The sequence below is a fragment of the Phocoena sinus genome, chromosome 16 (genome assembly GCF_008692025.1).
Source record: "Phocoena sinus isolate mPhoSin1 chromosome 16, mPhoSin1.pri, whole genome shotgun sequence".
Classification (NCBI taxonomy): domain Eukaryota; kingdom Metazoa; phylum Chordata; class Mammalia; order Artiodactyla; family Phocoenidae; genus Phocoena; species Phocoena sinus.
Genome location: NC_045778.1, coordinates 26,571,898 through 26,588,842, shown reverse-complemented (window position 1 = coordinate 26,588,842; position 16,945 = coordinate 26,571,898). Strand labels below are relative to the sequence as shown.

Below are 16,945 nucleotides of genomic sequence, written 5' to 3'. Positions count from 1 at the left end.
ACATATATACACTACCAAATGTAAAATCGACAGCTAGTGGGAAGCAGCCACATAGCACAGGGAGATCAGCTTGATGCTTTGTGACAACCTAGAGGGGTGGGATAGGGAGGGTGGGAGGGAGATGCAAGAGGGAGGAGATATGGGGATATACGTACATGTATAGCTGATTCACCTTGTTATAAAGCAGAAACTAACACACCACTGTAAAGCAATTATACTCCAATAAAGATGTTAAAAAATACATTTAAAAAAAAAGAAAAAGAAAGAAATTCTAGGGTTTCAATTGGTCTGTGGAAAGGCAAATCACCTGGTCCCACCCAGTTTGTAGAACTGGGCCTCTATCAGCTTAAGGCAAGAAGGGAAGCAGGGTCTATCTTATGCGCAACAGTATCCAAAGAGGAAAAACAAGTCATCAGGAGCACAGCTTTTCCTAACACTGTTTCCATCACTTCTGAAAATGCAGTTAGCACATACAACCATCACCCTTTCTATCAACAATGGCTAATGGCTTACAAGATGTAAAGTTAACTGCTATCAATGCATCCACTCACCCAAAGGACAGACAACATGTCCCCAAACTGGAGGGCCGAAACCTTTATAAACAATTTGCTACTGCTCTGTTTTGGTTTTAGTTTGGGCAGTAATTTCAATAGCTTTGAAATAAAACAAAGGAAAATCCTACTTAACCAAAGACTTTAAATTGTAGCAGTAACTTAAGGAGAAATCTGCCATATACGTATAACTATTATGGAAATGACAGAAGGCCCAGAGAAACCAAAGATTATAAGATACAGTATGAGACAAAATAAACATTCACTTTCACCTGCTGAGAAGTGAACAATAACAAATGACTTTAAATTGAAACAGGCAGGATTTAGGTCACATATTAAAACAGTTCCAGTAATGTACAGACTATCAGTATTAAAATAATTAGTCTATAGATTCTTCTTCTCTGAAATAACAATAAAGGGAAAAATATATCAATTACACCTCACAAAGCTAAAAAAATAAACAAATAATACTTTTAAAAGAGAAAAACATATAATGGCCTTTCTTGAATTTTTGAAATATATATGATCCTGCCTTGAGGAAGGAAGATTAAAGTTATCTATCCTGGTCCCTTCAAGCACCCACGGATTAGCAATTGTAGTTTAAAAAACAAACCACATAATCATCACATTAAATTCTTAGGCAACCAGCGAGGAAGCCCTTAATATGTTGTAAAGCAATAGAGAACAATTTATACTGTAAAACAATATATACCTCTTAAAATATATAAGCCTGCTCTGAGGCAAAACATTTTATTTTATCACAGTTAACTCAGAACTTATGTCTGTATAAAACTTAACTGAAACTCTACAAGTCAAATGGGCAATATTTACAGTGTATTGACATTCTCTCTGCACTTACCTGGTCTTTCTCATGGGGTAGAAGGCTGACAGGTGGGAGCGACGATGGGAAAGCACTGGGGTATTTCGGAGCCCCTTTGCCATCTAAGCCTCCATAGTTGACCTTGTATTGTGGTCCGTCTTTCAGTAGCCTCCCATTGTTCACCGCACGTTTGGCCCCCAGTCGCAGCCGCTGCTGAAAGGCTGGGTTGGTGGTGGTGCTTGTGAGATCACTTTGACTTCTGAGATACTTCTCTATGTTCTTCAGGGAGGAGCCATTGGGCTCCTCAAGTCCTTCAATTGCTCTCCTCAGAAGTTTATTCCAATCCACATTGCGGAGATCATTACATGATCCTCTAGACCCCTTGGCTGACTTAGGAAAAGTGCCTGGTTTAACTGATGAAAAGCGCCCAGGGTTGTCTGGGTCCTTATAGGAGGCAAGGCCTTTGTTGGTGACTTTGAGAACTGAGCCATCCTGAACACTGAGTTCCAGCTGTTCAGAGACTGTCTTCTTATCCAACCCATGGGAAGTGCTGACTGCATGGCAGATTCTCTCTTCGGAGGGCCTTTGCTTTTGCTTTTTTATTTTCTGTATAGCTTCAAGAATCCACTCTGTATAAAGTGGGTTTGCAAGTTTTACCATGGTTGACAAATGACTTCTTCAGTACAAAAGTTACCCATAGAGGTTCTCCTTGTATTTAACAGAACTTGCACATTTGAAAGTCATTTACAATTCAACAAACGGCCAGAATATTCCAGACCATATTAAGCAACATCTTACAAACATCCATCCTTTAGAGATTAAAAAGAGGACAAACAGGCAATGTTGATAGTTGTCTTATTTGACCAAGAGGAAAAACTGCGTTCGGGTGAAGAACATCTTTAAACAGGAAATCAAGACCTTAAAGGATTAAAAAGGGGAGAAAGGCTCTTAATAATGAAACTTCTAAAAATAAATTAAAAGACTCTTTAGTATTACCTTTTCAGATGCAAAATGACCACAGAAGTAATGACAGGCAGGTATTATGTAACAAAGCCAGAGCGACTATATTTGCCAAACAGAAACTGGGTCACAGCCTGAGAAGGAATTTCTTTTAGGATTTTACACGTTATTTATATGAGTTATTCATGGGGCATTTAAGAGACCACATCTAAGCTATATATTTAATGGATAACCTTTATTGAAATTAATAAAATTACATGACAGTGGTTCAAGATATATGTCTACTATAAACATAAAATCAACATCAAAGAATAAGTCTATGATGCAAAAAATTTGATGGAAGTATATTAAACTTACTTCAAAAAATCTGAAACTTAAAAAAAAAAGGCAGAGAGATTTTGTAGTGTTTTGTTTTTAGATTGATTCTATGCCTTTTGTATTAAATTATTTCTAAATATTTTAGACTTTTGTCACTATTGTAAGTGGAATATGCTACTAATATCCATTTCGTTCTGGTTATTGTTAACATAGAAAAGCTATTTCTTTAATGTTTGATTTGTATTTAGCCATCTTACCAAAATAGCTCATTAATTCTAGTAATTGTTTTTCTATACTTTCTTGGTTTTTCTAAGTATACAATTATATTGTTACTTCTCTTCCAATAATTATATTGATTGCTTTATGTTGTTGTCTTCCTCCCCTTGCTAAACCTCAAAAAAATGTCAACTATAATAGTTATTGTAGGCATTTCTGTCTTGTTCCTAAACTTAATGTAAAAAATGTAGAGTCACTATTTAGAATGTTTTTTCTTGTCTTACTGATCAGTACATTCAGCACACTGTTGAAGTGCAGTAGTGATCATGATTATTTTCATCCTTTATTGATTTTAAAGGAAATAGTGCTAACATTTCACCATTTAAAATGATGCTTGCTGAAAATTTTTGATGGATACTTTTGACCAAATTAAAGAAATTAATAAATTCATTTAATCATTTAAAAAAGAAAAAGAGGGAATTCCCTGGCAGTCCACTGGTTAGAACTCCGCACTTCCACTGCATGGGGCAGGGTTGGGTTTGATCCCTAACCCTGGTTGGGGAACTAAGATGCTGCAAGATGCACGGTGCAGCCAAAAAAAAAAAAGCAATGATCCTGATTCTTCTATTTCAGCTAAACATTCTATTTCCCAAGTCTCACAAGTAAGAAAATTTCCCATTGAGCCATTTCTACAGAATCATGTTTTCCCATCCCTTTGAAGAGGGTTGGTGACATTCTCTAACCCACAGGTTGGAAAACTGAAACTAATGTAGCAACATAACCGGTCACCTTTTGAACAATGGAAAACTCCAGGTGCCTTACTACCCAGTTAGCTCATGAAACTGCTCAATTCGAGCAAGGTTTGTACAAATCTGATACCAGGTAGGGAGTGATACTGCTCTCTGAGAACCTCCTGGTGTACACAAAAATCCCCTAGGTCTCCAATCTGGTATTGAGTACACCTGCCAAGAGCACCAGGCCAAAGCATCCTGGCCTGGGAGTTGGGTCATATCTGGGCTCTAACCTTGCTCTTCACAGATAATATCCACATCTTAACTCTTTTTTATAGTTTAAAGTTTACAGGGTGTGCTTGCGTATAACTTGTCATGTAATCTGCAGGATGACTGAAGGGGTAAACTGAGGCTCAGGGGAAGGTGGAACTCACTCAGGATAACAGTCAGTAGTAGACTCAAGGCTCAAATGCCATTATTCTAAAGTCTAAGTCAGCGCCATCTTCACCTGAGCCATGACTGCCTGCTCTAGCTAGTTCCGCCTCTGCAATTAGACTAATAGTATGCATGCCAGTCCTACCAATGTCTAACGGAGAAACCCTGGGAAAATGACTTAACATTTCCATCACTTTACCTGTAGGGAAATAACAGTATATCCCTCCCAGGATTGTTGAGAGAATTAAGTGAACATAGTATCTAATATTCAGTATATAGTAGCTATCATCACTTCCATCCAATACAATGTCTATACACTCTGAAAAATGTCTCATAAAATATAAAATTAAAGTTATCTCTGGTTGTTTACTTATATTTAATGTACCTCAAAGGGGAAAATAATGTCTTTCCTCAAAACTTTAGCCAGATACACTGAAGAATTTAACATTTGCTCTCAAAGATTCTGTTGCTGAAAACAATTAGGCCATTGAACTATACTAGTTCAGTCAGCTTGAAAGAGGCAATTTAAAAAGGATTGTCCTTTTTGCAATCAGTAAGCTGTAGGTTCACTCCATTTTTCTCCCCTCAGATTTAGAAACTTGGGGCTAAAGGGACCTTTGAGGTTATCCAGTCCAACCTCTAGTTAAACAATAAAAGATCCCTTTTTCAATATCCCCAACAGATAGGCCATAAAGTCTCAAAATACTTCCAGTGATTAGGAATTTGTCACTTCTTAAGACAGCTCATGCCACTGTTGGACAGCTCTAACTGTAATATATTTCTTGCTCACAGGAGCCAAAATCTGCCTTCCCATAACTTCTACCCACTAGTCCTAGTTCCCCTGGAACAATCTCAAGAAATTCTTTAATTATGAGGAGCCTTCATATACTTGAAAACAAGTATCTTTTGAAAACTGCTACAATCAAACCCCATTCTACCTCCACCTTGGACCACTCATATCCCAGTTCCTTAACATGCCCACATTATCACAGGTTTCCAAGCACCTCCTCCTCTTGGTCACTCATTAGTTTGGCTAATGCCCATCTTAAAATCTGTCATTCCAGGCATTATCCAATTATAAATGCAACCCAAGGTAACATGAACTTCCTTACCAGGCCTGCCATACAACTGGCTCATGCCAAGCAGGCAGTCCAACTAAAAATCCCAGATATTCTTTCAAAAATTCTGTCAAGCCGAGTCTTTTCATTCTCTTCCTTATGCAAATTTAAATGCTGGGATTTTAAAATTTTATCACAGTTCAAGTACATCTTGTTGGTTTGAGTCTGTCTTCCAACCTGTTAAAAATTGTTTTGAATCTTGATTCTGTCATCTATGTCATCTGCAAATCTAATAAGCACTCCCCTTTGTGTCATTATATAAATTATTGACTGTTAGACTTGGAACAAGGTGTATTTAGGAATGAAATCATTGGCTTTGATAGTGCAACCACTTTCACGATAGAACACAGGAATCACTCTGCTTTAGTAAGTTTAAAACAGGAAGCTGATCTTTCCAAGGTAAAATGGTTTGGGGCAAAATTTCATTAGAAGACATTTCACCATGTCCAAATAATTATTTCATCTTTCATCATTTATTCAGGATGAATCAACTAATTTAATTTGATTGCACAAAATACAACTGCAGGAAGCAGGATAAGAGGTCACAGAAAAGTATCCAATATTGCAAAGTTACTTTCAGGCATTTTGGTTACACAAGCAAACGAACATACATTAAAACAAAACACATTTCATAACTAATAAACACTTAAAATATACCTTCATGACAAGCTATTACCACAATCTTAACCACAGTTAAAAGAATTGTTCATCTCCATTACCAACACATTTCAACAAGACTGACATTTTATATCTTAAAAATATAATAAAACAAGGGAAAATACCAGAATTGGAACTCCAAGTGTTTTAACAGTCCATGACAAAAAAGAAGATTGTCCAGATCTTCAGGCAAATCTGCCAAAAGAAAAAAATGTAAATGTTAATTTGGGCATGAGAACATCCCTAAAATTCAGCAACCATCTATGGATCGCCACAACTATTCAATCCAAACAGCTGCAGTGAATTTACTGGTATACTATGTTTGGTGGTATGTTAGCTCTTTCATACCACTAAAGGGTATTTAAGAACATGGAATTCAGGACAGGACATGAAGCCCCACAGCGAGTGCCTAAAGAAGTAAACTTTCACTCTTCTTTAAGGCCAGACCTGTTCTCCGAATTTTAAAAAATCAGGGTTTGTGATGGAGTCTAAAAAAGAATTCCATCATTTAAAAAAAATAAAATAAAAAATCCCACTATTACTCAAATAGCCAGGCAGGTATAACATTTTGTCTAGAGGGAAAAAAAAGTCGAACATTGTTTAAAGATCAATATTAACTTTCCCAGGCAACATTCACTATTTGTCCCAAAGGTCACCTGGCATCTAGGTACTGATTGAACTATCAAGATATGGCCAATAACTGCACCTAAGAGAAGGATGCACCATTTTCCACAATAGTAAGTACGTGCTTGTACAGGTCACATTTCAGGGCAGTAGTGATCATTTTTACTTCAAAGGCAAAAAATAAATGTAAAACAACACTGTGAATAGCTGCAGTTTGATAGTGTACAAAACAACCAAGCAACCTTGGATCCCCTTTCTCCCTTCCCGCAGCCACAGACACACACCCCACTCCTCAATTAATATCAAAATTAGCTCTCATCTGACACCAACCAACAGTTAACTAGGCAGAAACAGATGTAACTCAGCAGCTCTCTGCTACAAGCCGAATCAGTGTTAAAAACATACACACACACAGAGCTAGGAGAGGAACAAAATCAGAAGTCTCTTATCTGCAGCCAATTCTCAACTAAACACATGTATATTATCCACTTTGTATATTATCCACTGCAAATTTTTTAATCTTAGGCTGGTTTGTTTCTAACATCCCACTGGCCCCACTGTAAATTGGTATATGCTAAGAGAATAGATTGAAAACCAATTTAATTTTAGTCTAAGCAGTATCTAACTAGAAAGACAAATCTAAGGAAAAATATGCATAATTCATTCAAAAGGCAAATAGAAATGTTTCTGATTCAGAATTATCCATACCACTTCTCTTTTCCAGAGGCCTAGGATTTGTTTCATATGTAGACAGCATATTCTATTACAAGTACAACCATAAAAACTATTATTCTCTTTTCATTTTTTTCTATAAAAACTTAAAAGTTGGACTAAAAGCCTATCAAAATGAGAATAAGTCATTCCAAATTAATTCTGGGGACTCATGCTACATCAAAATTAAATTATTCCATTTTCTAAGGTTTTGAATCATTTTATTTTTAACTACAAAATAACATCAGTAAATTATATGGTTGTATCATACAGTCTTATAGTAAAACACTATTTACATCACTCATTACACACTATTCTAAACAGATCTAGAGAAATGCTTAGTCCAACACTGAGCTTTTGGCTTCATTAGTATTATATAAATATCAACACTATTCATAAATACACATGTCAGCAATAAGAAGAGTCAAAATACCCTGGATCATAAATAATATGTGAAGCCTCCTCTAAGCTTTTGCTAATGTGTGTTGTTTCAAAATCAATGTCATAACACTCAAGTCATGAGACTGTGGATGAGCCAAAAACAGTGGTAGAAAAAAATAAAGATTAATAGTAGAGTTTACTCTTTTGTCATCCTGAGTTTCGCTTGCTAACAGTTACTTTTAGCTCTCTCACTTTTATAGGCTCCTGGATTTTTTCACAGCCTGCTATGTAATTGAGTGAGGATCCACAAATCTTAACAATATCTTCTGAAACAGAACATACACTGCTTAAGGGAAGGGACCTTAACTTTGCTTCTGTAACCACCCAACACAGAGCATTAGCACAGCTGCTCCAAACAGCATCCTCGGTGAACAAATATCTGCTGTCTGACAACAATCAGATACATCCATACGGTGATACTGGCTAACTTTCAAGTCCTGGATGCATCTATTTCCCTTAAAATTAATGCTCAAGGCCCAAAACATGTGAATTGGGAGGTGAGGTTATAAATACTAATCAAAGAACAACCAACAAATATTTAGTGAGATGTTGTTCTGTGAGTACAGCCCTATGGTAGATACTGTGGGTATAAGAAGCGATTAAGCACCATTTGGTGGTTCCTCAAAAAGTTAAACATAAAATTACTGTATGACCCCACAATTCTACTTCTAGGTATATACCCCCAAAGAACTGAAAACAGGTACTCAAATAAGTACACGTACACTCATGTTCATGACAGCACTATTCACGATAGCCAAAAAGTGGAAAAAGGCCAATGTCCATAAACAGATGAATGGATGAAGAAAATGTGACATATCCATACATTGGAATATTATTCAGTGATAATAAGAAATGAAGCAGTGATACATGCTACAACATGGATGAACCTCAAAAATACGTTGTGAAAGAAGCCAGACACAAAAGGTTACGTACCATAATAATCCCATTTATAGGAAACATCCAGAACAGATAAAGCTATAAACAGAAGATAGATTGGTGGGGCCTAGGCAGGGATGGGGGAAGTGGTTAGGAAAAAACTGCTTAATGGGTAAGGGATTTTATTTTGGAATGATGACAATGTTTGGAAACTACATAGAGGTGGTGGTCACACAACACTGTGAATATACTAAATGTCACTGAATTGTTCACTTTAAAATGGTTAGTTTTGGGCTTCCCTGGTGGTGCAGTGGTTAAGAATCTGCCTGCCAATGCAGGGGACACAGGTTCAAGCCCTGGTCCGGGAAGATCCCACATGCCACGGAGCAACTAAGGCTGTGCGCCACAACTACTGAGCCTGCAAGCCACAACTACTGAGCCCATGCACCACAACTACTGAAGCCTGCACACCTAGAGACCAAGCTCCGCAACAAGAGAAGCCACCATAATGAGAAGCCCGCGCAGAGCAACGAAGAGTAGCCCCCTCTTGCTGCAAGTAGAGAAAGCCCACATGCAGCAACGAAGACACAATGCAGCCAAAAATAAATAAATAAATTTATAAAAATAAATAAATAAAATAAAATGGTTAATTCTATGTTATGTGAATTTCACCCCAAATTATTTTTTTTAAAAAGAAATAAAGCACTAAACTATAATAATAGCAACCATTGTCCAACACCTACTGTAGACCAGGCACTTTACATAGATTATCAGTAAACCTTAAAATAACCCTGTAAGGTAGCATTGTTGCCCGCATTTTGCAAAAGAAAAACTGATTCCTGAAGGTCAAGACCTCAGACCACTAAGTCATGAAAGATTTTAATTCAGATGCTAAAACCTAAACACTTTCCTGTCTCTCCACTGGTTTTCAAACTAGGCTCCTTGGATCTCTTGTGAGAAAGTGCCTTGGGTATGGGTACCACCTGCAGGTGCCCTTGTGGGTTAAACACTAGGGCCACCATAATCCTTTGCACCAAACAAAGATCTCTACCTTAACTATTCTATGTATAATGGGCTTCTCCATAAGATTCACTTAAAAGAAAGGGTTCCGCTGCATACAGAATGAAAAATGTCTGAAAACAACTGTGACTATTCCTTGTTGAGTGTAGATGGATAGAACATCCCTTGGACGGAGAGGACTTAAACTGACCTTGAAAGACAAGGCAGAACTTGGACAATTGCCTGGCCTCTCCACCCCAATTCAAATCCTTTGTGGCCCAGTGCAAACAGACACCTTCTCAGAAGCCCTACACCACTTTGCCTAACAGGAAGCTTTTAGCTTTCTTATTATTTGGCATTCATTTTCCACTTTGTATTTTGCTTACTCATACACGGACCTCATCTCCCCTACTAGACTGTACAATTCTTGTGTGTGTGTGTGTGTGTGTGTGTGTGTGTGTGTGTGTGTGTGTGTTTAAGAAATGGCTTTTATTTATTTATTTTTGGCTGTGTTGGGTCCCCGTTTCCGCGGCAGGGCTTTCTCTAGCTGCGGCGAGCGGGGGCCACCCTTCATCGCGGTGCACGGGCCTCTCACTATCGCGGCCTCTCTTGTTGCGGAGCACAGGCTCCAGACGTGCAGGCTCAGAAGTTGTGGCTCACAGGCTCAGCTGCTCCACGGCACGTGGGATCCTCCCAGACCAGAGCTCGAACCCGTGTCCCCTGCATTGGCAGGCAGACTCTCAAACACTGCGCCACCAGGGAAGCCCTAGACTGTACAATTCTTAAGAAGAGGACTCATGTTTGATTCATCTTGGCGTGCCCCAAGACTTCCCAGGACCACAACTTAACATAAGAGGGGCTCAATGCCTATTTGTTAAATGAATGCATCAGTAAATGAATGAAGGGAATCTAGGAGAAGGCACAGAGCTAAGAATGAGCTGTCAGACTAAAGGGATACCTAATCCATGTGCATGCCTGGAGTGGGGATGTGTTGAAGAGGAATAAGAAATAAAGCTGGCTGTGACAAAAGCCAGGCTGAGGCGTGTGAACATGACAGATGAAGTAACAGAAAGCCACTGCAGGAGTAGTGACACAATAAGGTATAGTGGAGTGCAAGCACACACACACATGCACGCACACACAAATCTGTTGAACGTTTGAATAATTCTGGCAATGGTATCCATCCAGTATAGGCTGGAGGGAAGTATGACTGAAGGAACAAACAAAAGCAACCAGTATTTCCTCTCTCCACATTATCAATCGTGTTCAACTTATATTTATGAGCCTAACTCAGCAGCAAGCCCAGAGTAGGCACTCCATAAATGTTAGCTGAATTGAATATTTAATTCCCCATCTTTTTATAATAATACTAAGTTCTTTCTCACTACTCATTAACATAGAGAGTTTTCAATTCATAAGCTAATAATGTTTTCCAAGGATTTCTAAGAGGCTAAATCACCATGAAAATTATCATTTCAACTAATACATATTAGATTAATTGGAAGTTTAATTTTTCATGTCATGCGCTCCTAGTTGACAATATCCTTGTTATGTCATTAAACTATAATTGTGTAAATCTGCTTCAACAAACAATAACTGAACCATCAATAAACTATTATGGCTTCCATAATCCCTAGCAAAGATTAATTTCAATATCATCATCATAAATTAGTAGAGACATGTCCCAAATCTCCTGGTGAAGCTCATGAATTACGTTTGCATAGTCATCCCTGCATTTAAGTGCTCAAGAGTTTCAGTCTCTAAACTTTAATCACACTGTTAGGAACCTCACAGGAAATTTGATCCCTTGTAAAACAGAGGATTTTAGAGACAAGATGAAAAGTCATGTGAAGTCATCAGGCCTTTGGAGCCAGGGTACACTGATTAGTAATGATGATATTATAACTAAGCACTTTCACTTAAGAAATAATCAACTGGGCTTCCCTGGTGGCGCAGTGGTTGAGAGTCCGCCTGCCGATGCAGGGGACACGGGTTCGTATCCCGATCCGGGAAGATCCCACATGCCGCGGAGCGGCTGGGCCCGTGAGCCATGGCAGCTAAGCCTGCGTGTCCGGAGCCTGTGCTCCGCAACGGGAGAGGCCACAACAGTGAGAGGCCCGCATAACGCAAAAAAAAAAAAAAAAAATAGAAATAATCAACTAAATTTAGAGTATCTTTTTTGGCATTTAAAAATTGCTATTCAATCCTAGTTTTCTTCCAAATCTCAGATGAGCTTTAGCTGGGTTTTAATGACAAAGACTGAGAATGACATATTAAGAAAAAAATCTGACATCTGAATTTTTTAAAGATTATTTTGAAAATACACATCATTTCAGAATTCTGCATTAACTTTATCACAGATGTCTTCAAACAGGATATCCAGTGAAGCCTTAAAACACATTAGGGTTGCCCTCTGAGAATCTCAAGAAAATTACAGATCTATTTTTTAAAAGGAACACATGTACATACAGACATTTGCATACAATTTCAAGGGCTTACAGAACCTCTATTGCCCCTCCAAGGACCTCTTAAGGTCCACGCACTACTCTACCTATTTTAACATACACAGAGAAGTCAACAGTTTTATCCGGTTTCACAATAATTATCTCTATGAGTGCTTAAAGTAGCACATATTACATTAAAAGAAAGTTATTCTCATCGGTTTTGGATCTTATCAAACAGGCTTGTGTTAACAAGGTGATGTGCTATGATGGGATGGATCTAGAGAGTTCAGGAATCAAGTCCCCACCTTGTCAGCTACCTAAACTGTGGGATATTGGACATGTTACTGAATCAATCTAAGTCTGTTTTCCCGCTTGTAAAAATGAGGAAAATGTACAGTTTTGCAGAACTGTAAAGAGGAATAATTGAGATAACAAATATGAAAGAACCAAGGATGGTGGCAGACACATAGCATGAACACAATAAAATGCTAGCTCATAAAAGGAAAAGGCAATACAGTCAGCTGGAGACCTGTAAAATCTAACCTGGCTGAACTTCCGTCTATATGACCATTTTCTCCTATGAGACAGGGAAAGTCAGCACCTGGCTCTTAGTTATAGTTGCAGACAAGTAAAAATTCAAGACAGAGAACAGAAGAAAGTGAAGAAAAGCAAAAACAGATTTGTAATGGTGAGGATGGGGTCAAAAGAGTGTATCTGACTCATAATCATACATCTTTTAAGGTCAGTAAAGCTTTTAGAATACTGATAGGAGTATATCTACTTAACCTGAGGGTAGGAAAAGAGTCTTAAAACAAGACACAAAAAACACTAACCAGGGCTTCCCTGAGTGGCGCAGTGGTTGAGAGTCCGCCTCCCGATGCAGGGGACACGGGTTCGTGCCCCGGTCCGGGAAGATCCCACATGCCGCGGAGCGGCTGGGCCCGTGAGCCATGGCCGCTGAGCCTGCGCGTCCGGAGCCTGTGCTCCTAAGCGGGAGAGGCCACAACAGTGAGAGGCCCGCGTACCGCAAAAAAAAAAAAGACACCATAGAGTGAAAAGGCAAGCCAGAGTATGGAGGAAGGCATTTGCAACACACACACAGGACAAAGAATTTGTATCCAGAGTAAATAAAGAACTTCTAAATAGCAATGAAAGACACAAGGACCAATTTACAAAAAGGTGGGTGGGGGTGACGGCCGACTTAAACAGGAACTTTACAAAGGAGGAAATCCAGGTAGCCGATAAATATATGAAAAGCTATTCAACCTCCTTACTAATCAAGTAAATGCAAAGTTTACCAGATTGCCTAAATTGAAAAAACTAAGTTGAGGAGGATGAGAAGCCAGGGATCGCATATATATATATATATATATATATATATATATATATATATATGAGATAATATACTGGAGGGAGTATAACGTGGTACGACACTTTGGAAAACAGTCTGACTGGTACCTAGTAAAGTTGAGGACAAGCATAGCCCGTGACTAGGGCAACCATACAGCTCATCATCCAAATCCAGACACTGCTGAGAATTAACGGTGCTATACTACTAATTACACCGGGACAACAGGCATAAACCAGCATAAACAGTCACGCGGCCTGTGAACCAGCAGTTCCATTCCTAGGTGTACACCTCAGAGAGACTGTGCACGTGCACACCAGATGACGGATACAGGAACACTCACAGCAGCTTAGTTCACAATTTCCCAACACTAGAAACAACTCAAATATCCAGCAAGAGTGGAATGGATGACACAAAAATTGTGGAAGATTGTGGGAGTCCTAAAAAAAGGTGCTTAAAGGTGCTTTGTAAATGCAAATTAAAGCATTACAGGGAAGAAATATCCCTTCCTCACACTTCTCCCATCCACTTGTCATTTACTGTTCTATAAGCAAAGATGGGTCACTACAGCTCACACATCCCTGCTTTCATAAAACAATTCCTTTTCTCTCGCTTGATAAAACTACAGGCATCTGTATACACGGTATGCACGAAAACTGAAACTATTGTGTCGAGAACTATCTAAGAGACTGAAAAGTCACCTGTGAGGAACCCTGGCATTTAGTAAAGCCATATCGGTTGGCTAAGTCTTTTAACTGGTGTTCGAAAGTCCATAAAAGTTTCAGAAGTACATTAACATTATTTATGGAACTTTATCAACTACCTTCCAATACTCACCCTATTTTACCTTTCATTCCTGTTATGCCTTACATCTGACAAGCAGTGCAGAGACAAATATTTGGTGTAACGGCAATGACATAACATCCACTCTACTCAGAGGCCTGGGTTTGGCTGGTAGGCAAAATTTCAACGGACCGTGTCATTACCACCAGCCAGTCATTCCCCTAAGTTCCTCCTTTAATGTTAAAACCTTCCTCTGCCTCTATCTTTTCTTCTGCTTTTTTTCTTTAATCATCGCTTCACCTTCTCAACCTTCAACCCTAAGTATAAGTTCTCAGGTAAGAATCTTAACCTTTACTGAAACATGCATTATGCTTTTCTTCTTAAAAACATGAAAAAAAAAACCCTGCCCCAATTCATTTTGATAAATGTGTGAAGAATTTATGAATAAAAAAAAATGGAGGGCTTCCCTGGTGGCACAGTGGTTAAGAATCCGCCTGCCAATGCAGGGGACACGGGTTCAAGCCCTGGTCCAGGAAGATCCCACATGCCGCGGAGCACCTAAGCCCGTGCGCCACAACTGCTGAGCCTGCGCTCCAGGACCTTGAGCCACAACTAATGAGTCTGTGTGCCACAACTACTGAAGCCTGCGCGCCTAGAGCCCATGCTCCACAACAAGAGAAGTCACCATGATGAGAAGCCCGCGCACCACAACAAAGAGCAGCCCCCGCTCCAAGCAACTAACGAAAGACGGCGTGCAGCAACGAATACCCGATGCAGCCAAAAATAAATACATACATAAATAAATTGATTAAAAAAAAAAAGAATGGAGTGTTTTACTTCAGGTCTATCCCAGAAAATCTAGGGTACACAGACAGGAAGAATGTACTTTACTCATAGTCATACAAAACAAGCCAACAAACACATACCTTTTTTGGAGTACCACATAACTATCCCAACATTCCCATTATCTACTCCCACCTCCTGTCCCTACATGGAAGAGTCTTCATATACTCTTTCTCTTTACCTTGAATTTCTGGGCATCTCCACCCCCAACTTGTTTCATTGGTTCTCTTTTCCTATTTTCCACGTTTGTAATCTAACCCCTCCTCTGCCTTTGCCCCTTGTCTCACACCACTCCCTGCACTCACCTCAGACCAAAGTACCTACAAATTCAAAACTACACAATGCCCTTTCCCGAGGTAGTACACAGGGAGCCTCCTTCTGAGACAGACACCCTGTTCCCCCTTTCCTGACCCCAGCTCAAGTTACACCCAAGAAATCCAGCCTATCAAACAACCCTATATCCCAAACTAACACCTTTCTCTGCTGCCCCATCCTCACTCTGGGTGCAGTCTAAATCACATTCACCCAGCCCCACCCATCTTTCTTCACACCTGTCACCCTTTCCAATCCCCTGACCCCATGAGATTTTCTGCTGGATATATTTTGCGTATATCTAAGTTCTAAGTAGCCTCACTTCACATTTAAGTCTGCTGTGCTGTCTTACCTTTCAGAGACTCCCAAGAATATCCGTCCCATCCCTCCATGTTTTTTTTTAATGCTGCCTATTCCCCAAAGCTAGCAAACCTTCCTATTCCAACATAACAATTCACCCACATACCTCCTTCCCACCACAGTAACTGTACGTGTTTCTCAGTTTCCCCAATACTTCCTCCAATCCAGTATCTACTTTGCATCGCTTTCTCAACACTACTCCACATCTACCACACCCAAATCCATTCTTACTCTGCCCCCAGATAACTGTAATCTCACCCTTCTGCACCATTTCACCTGCCCCTCGGTCCCCCTTCCACATCTCCAATTTTGCACTCTTCCCACTCTCCCCTCTGCACCTGCCTGCACACCTTCACTTTCCCCTCCCACCCATCCCCTCACTAGGCGTGTACTTCCCAGACACTCACTGGCCCCCCCACCGTTCCTACTGGGTCTCTCCCACTCAGAACACCCCTCCAAACCCCCGCCTTCCGACCACCCGAGCCCCGCCCCCACCCCATATCGCCCCGCCTCCTCCATCCTCGAGCCCCGCCCCTTGCCCTGGAGGCCTCGATGAGGGGCGGGGCCTGTTCCTCCTCCCCTTTCCCCCGCCCCCTACCGTCACTCTCAGGGGCAGCCTGACCCCGAGCGGCCCCGCGGTGACCCTCGCGCAGAGGCCTGTGGGAGGGGCGTCACAAGCCCCCGATATCCCCCCCCGCCCGCTCCCCTCCCGCCCAGTCTCCTCCCCCTGGGAACGCGCGGGGTGGGTGACAGACCTGGCCGCGCGCCACCGTCACCGCACCTGCTGGGGGCGCTGCCGCTGCCTGAGAAAGAAGCCGCGGTTGCCGCCTGGAGGAGGTGCCGTCGCCTCCGCCACCGCTGCCGCCGCCGCCAGGGGTAGGAGCTAAGCCGCCGCCATTTTGTGTCCCCCTGTTGTTGTCGTTGACATGAATCCGACATGACACTGATTACAGCCCAATGGAGTCTCATTAAACCCGAGCTGCGGCCCCACCCCGGCGCTGCCCCATTGGGCTAGACCGCAGACACTTAGGGCCACCCGTTGGCCTAAGGGTCTGTCCGTCACCCACACAGTAACCACTCTGCAGCCCATTGGGGTAGGATCCTGCCGGTCATCTCGCCTCCGCATAGCCACACCCCTCGACCCATCATACCCCCCCTCCGGTACCACCCCGGGGGAGGGTCCACTGCTAGTACCAATCAACAGACCTCTGGGCCCGCCTCTTCTGGGCACCTATTGGTCCAGCCCTTTTTCTCTCTCCCAGACACCGCGCCACCTCTACTTCCACCTACCCGCCCCTTCTACCTCTAGAAATGGATTGGGTCTACTCGCAGGAGAGGCGCTTGGCCTTATTGGCTGCAGACAACGCCAATCAGACGGCCTATTCCCTCTCCCCTCCC

The 16,945-nt window shown here is 41.0% G+C and overlaps 1 protein-coding gene across 1 annotated transcript in view; it reads right to left on the bottom strand.

The window, feature by feature from the left end:
• KAT6B (lysine acetyltransferase 6B) overlaps positions 1 to 16,640 on the bottom strand; it is a 183,228-nt gene extending 166,588 nt beyond the window's left edge. The window contains 3 exon segments of the mRNA XM_032608381.1: positions 1,411 to 2,289; positions 5,932 to 6,001; positions 16,303 to 16,640. Coding sequence (XP_032464272.1) covers positions 1,411 to 2,031 — 621 coding nt within the window. The 5' untranslated portion in view covers positions 2,032 to 2,289; positions 5,932 to 6,001; positions 16,303 to 16,640.
• Positions 16,641 to 16,945: the final 305 nt, after the last annotated feature.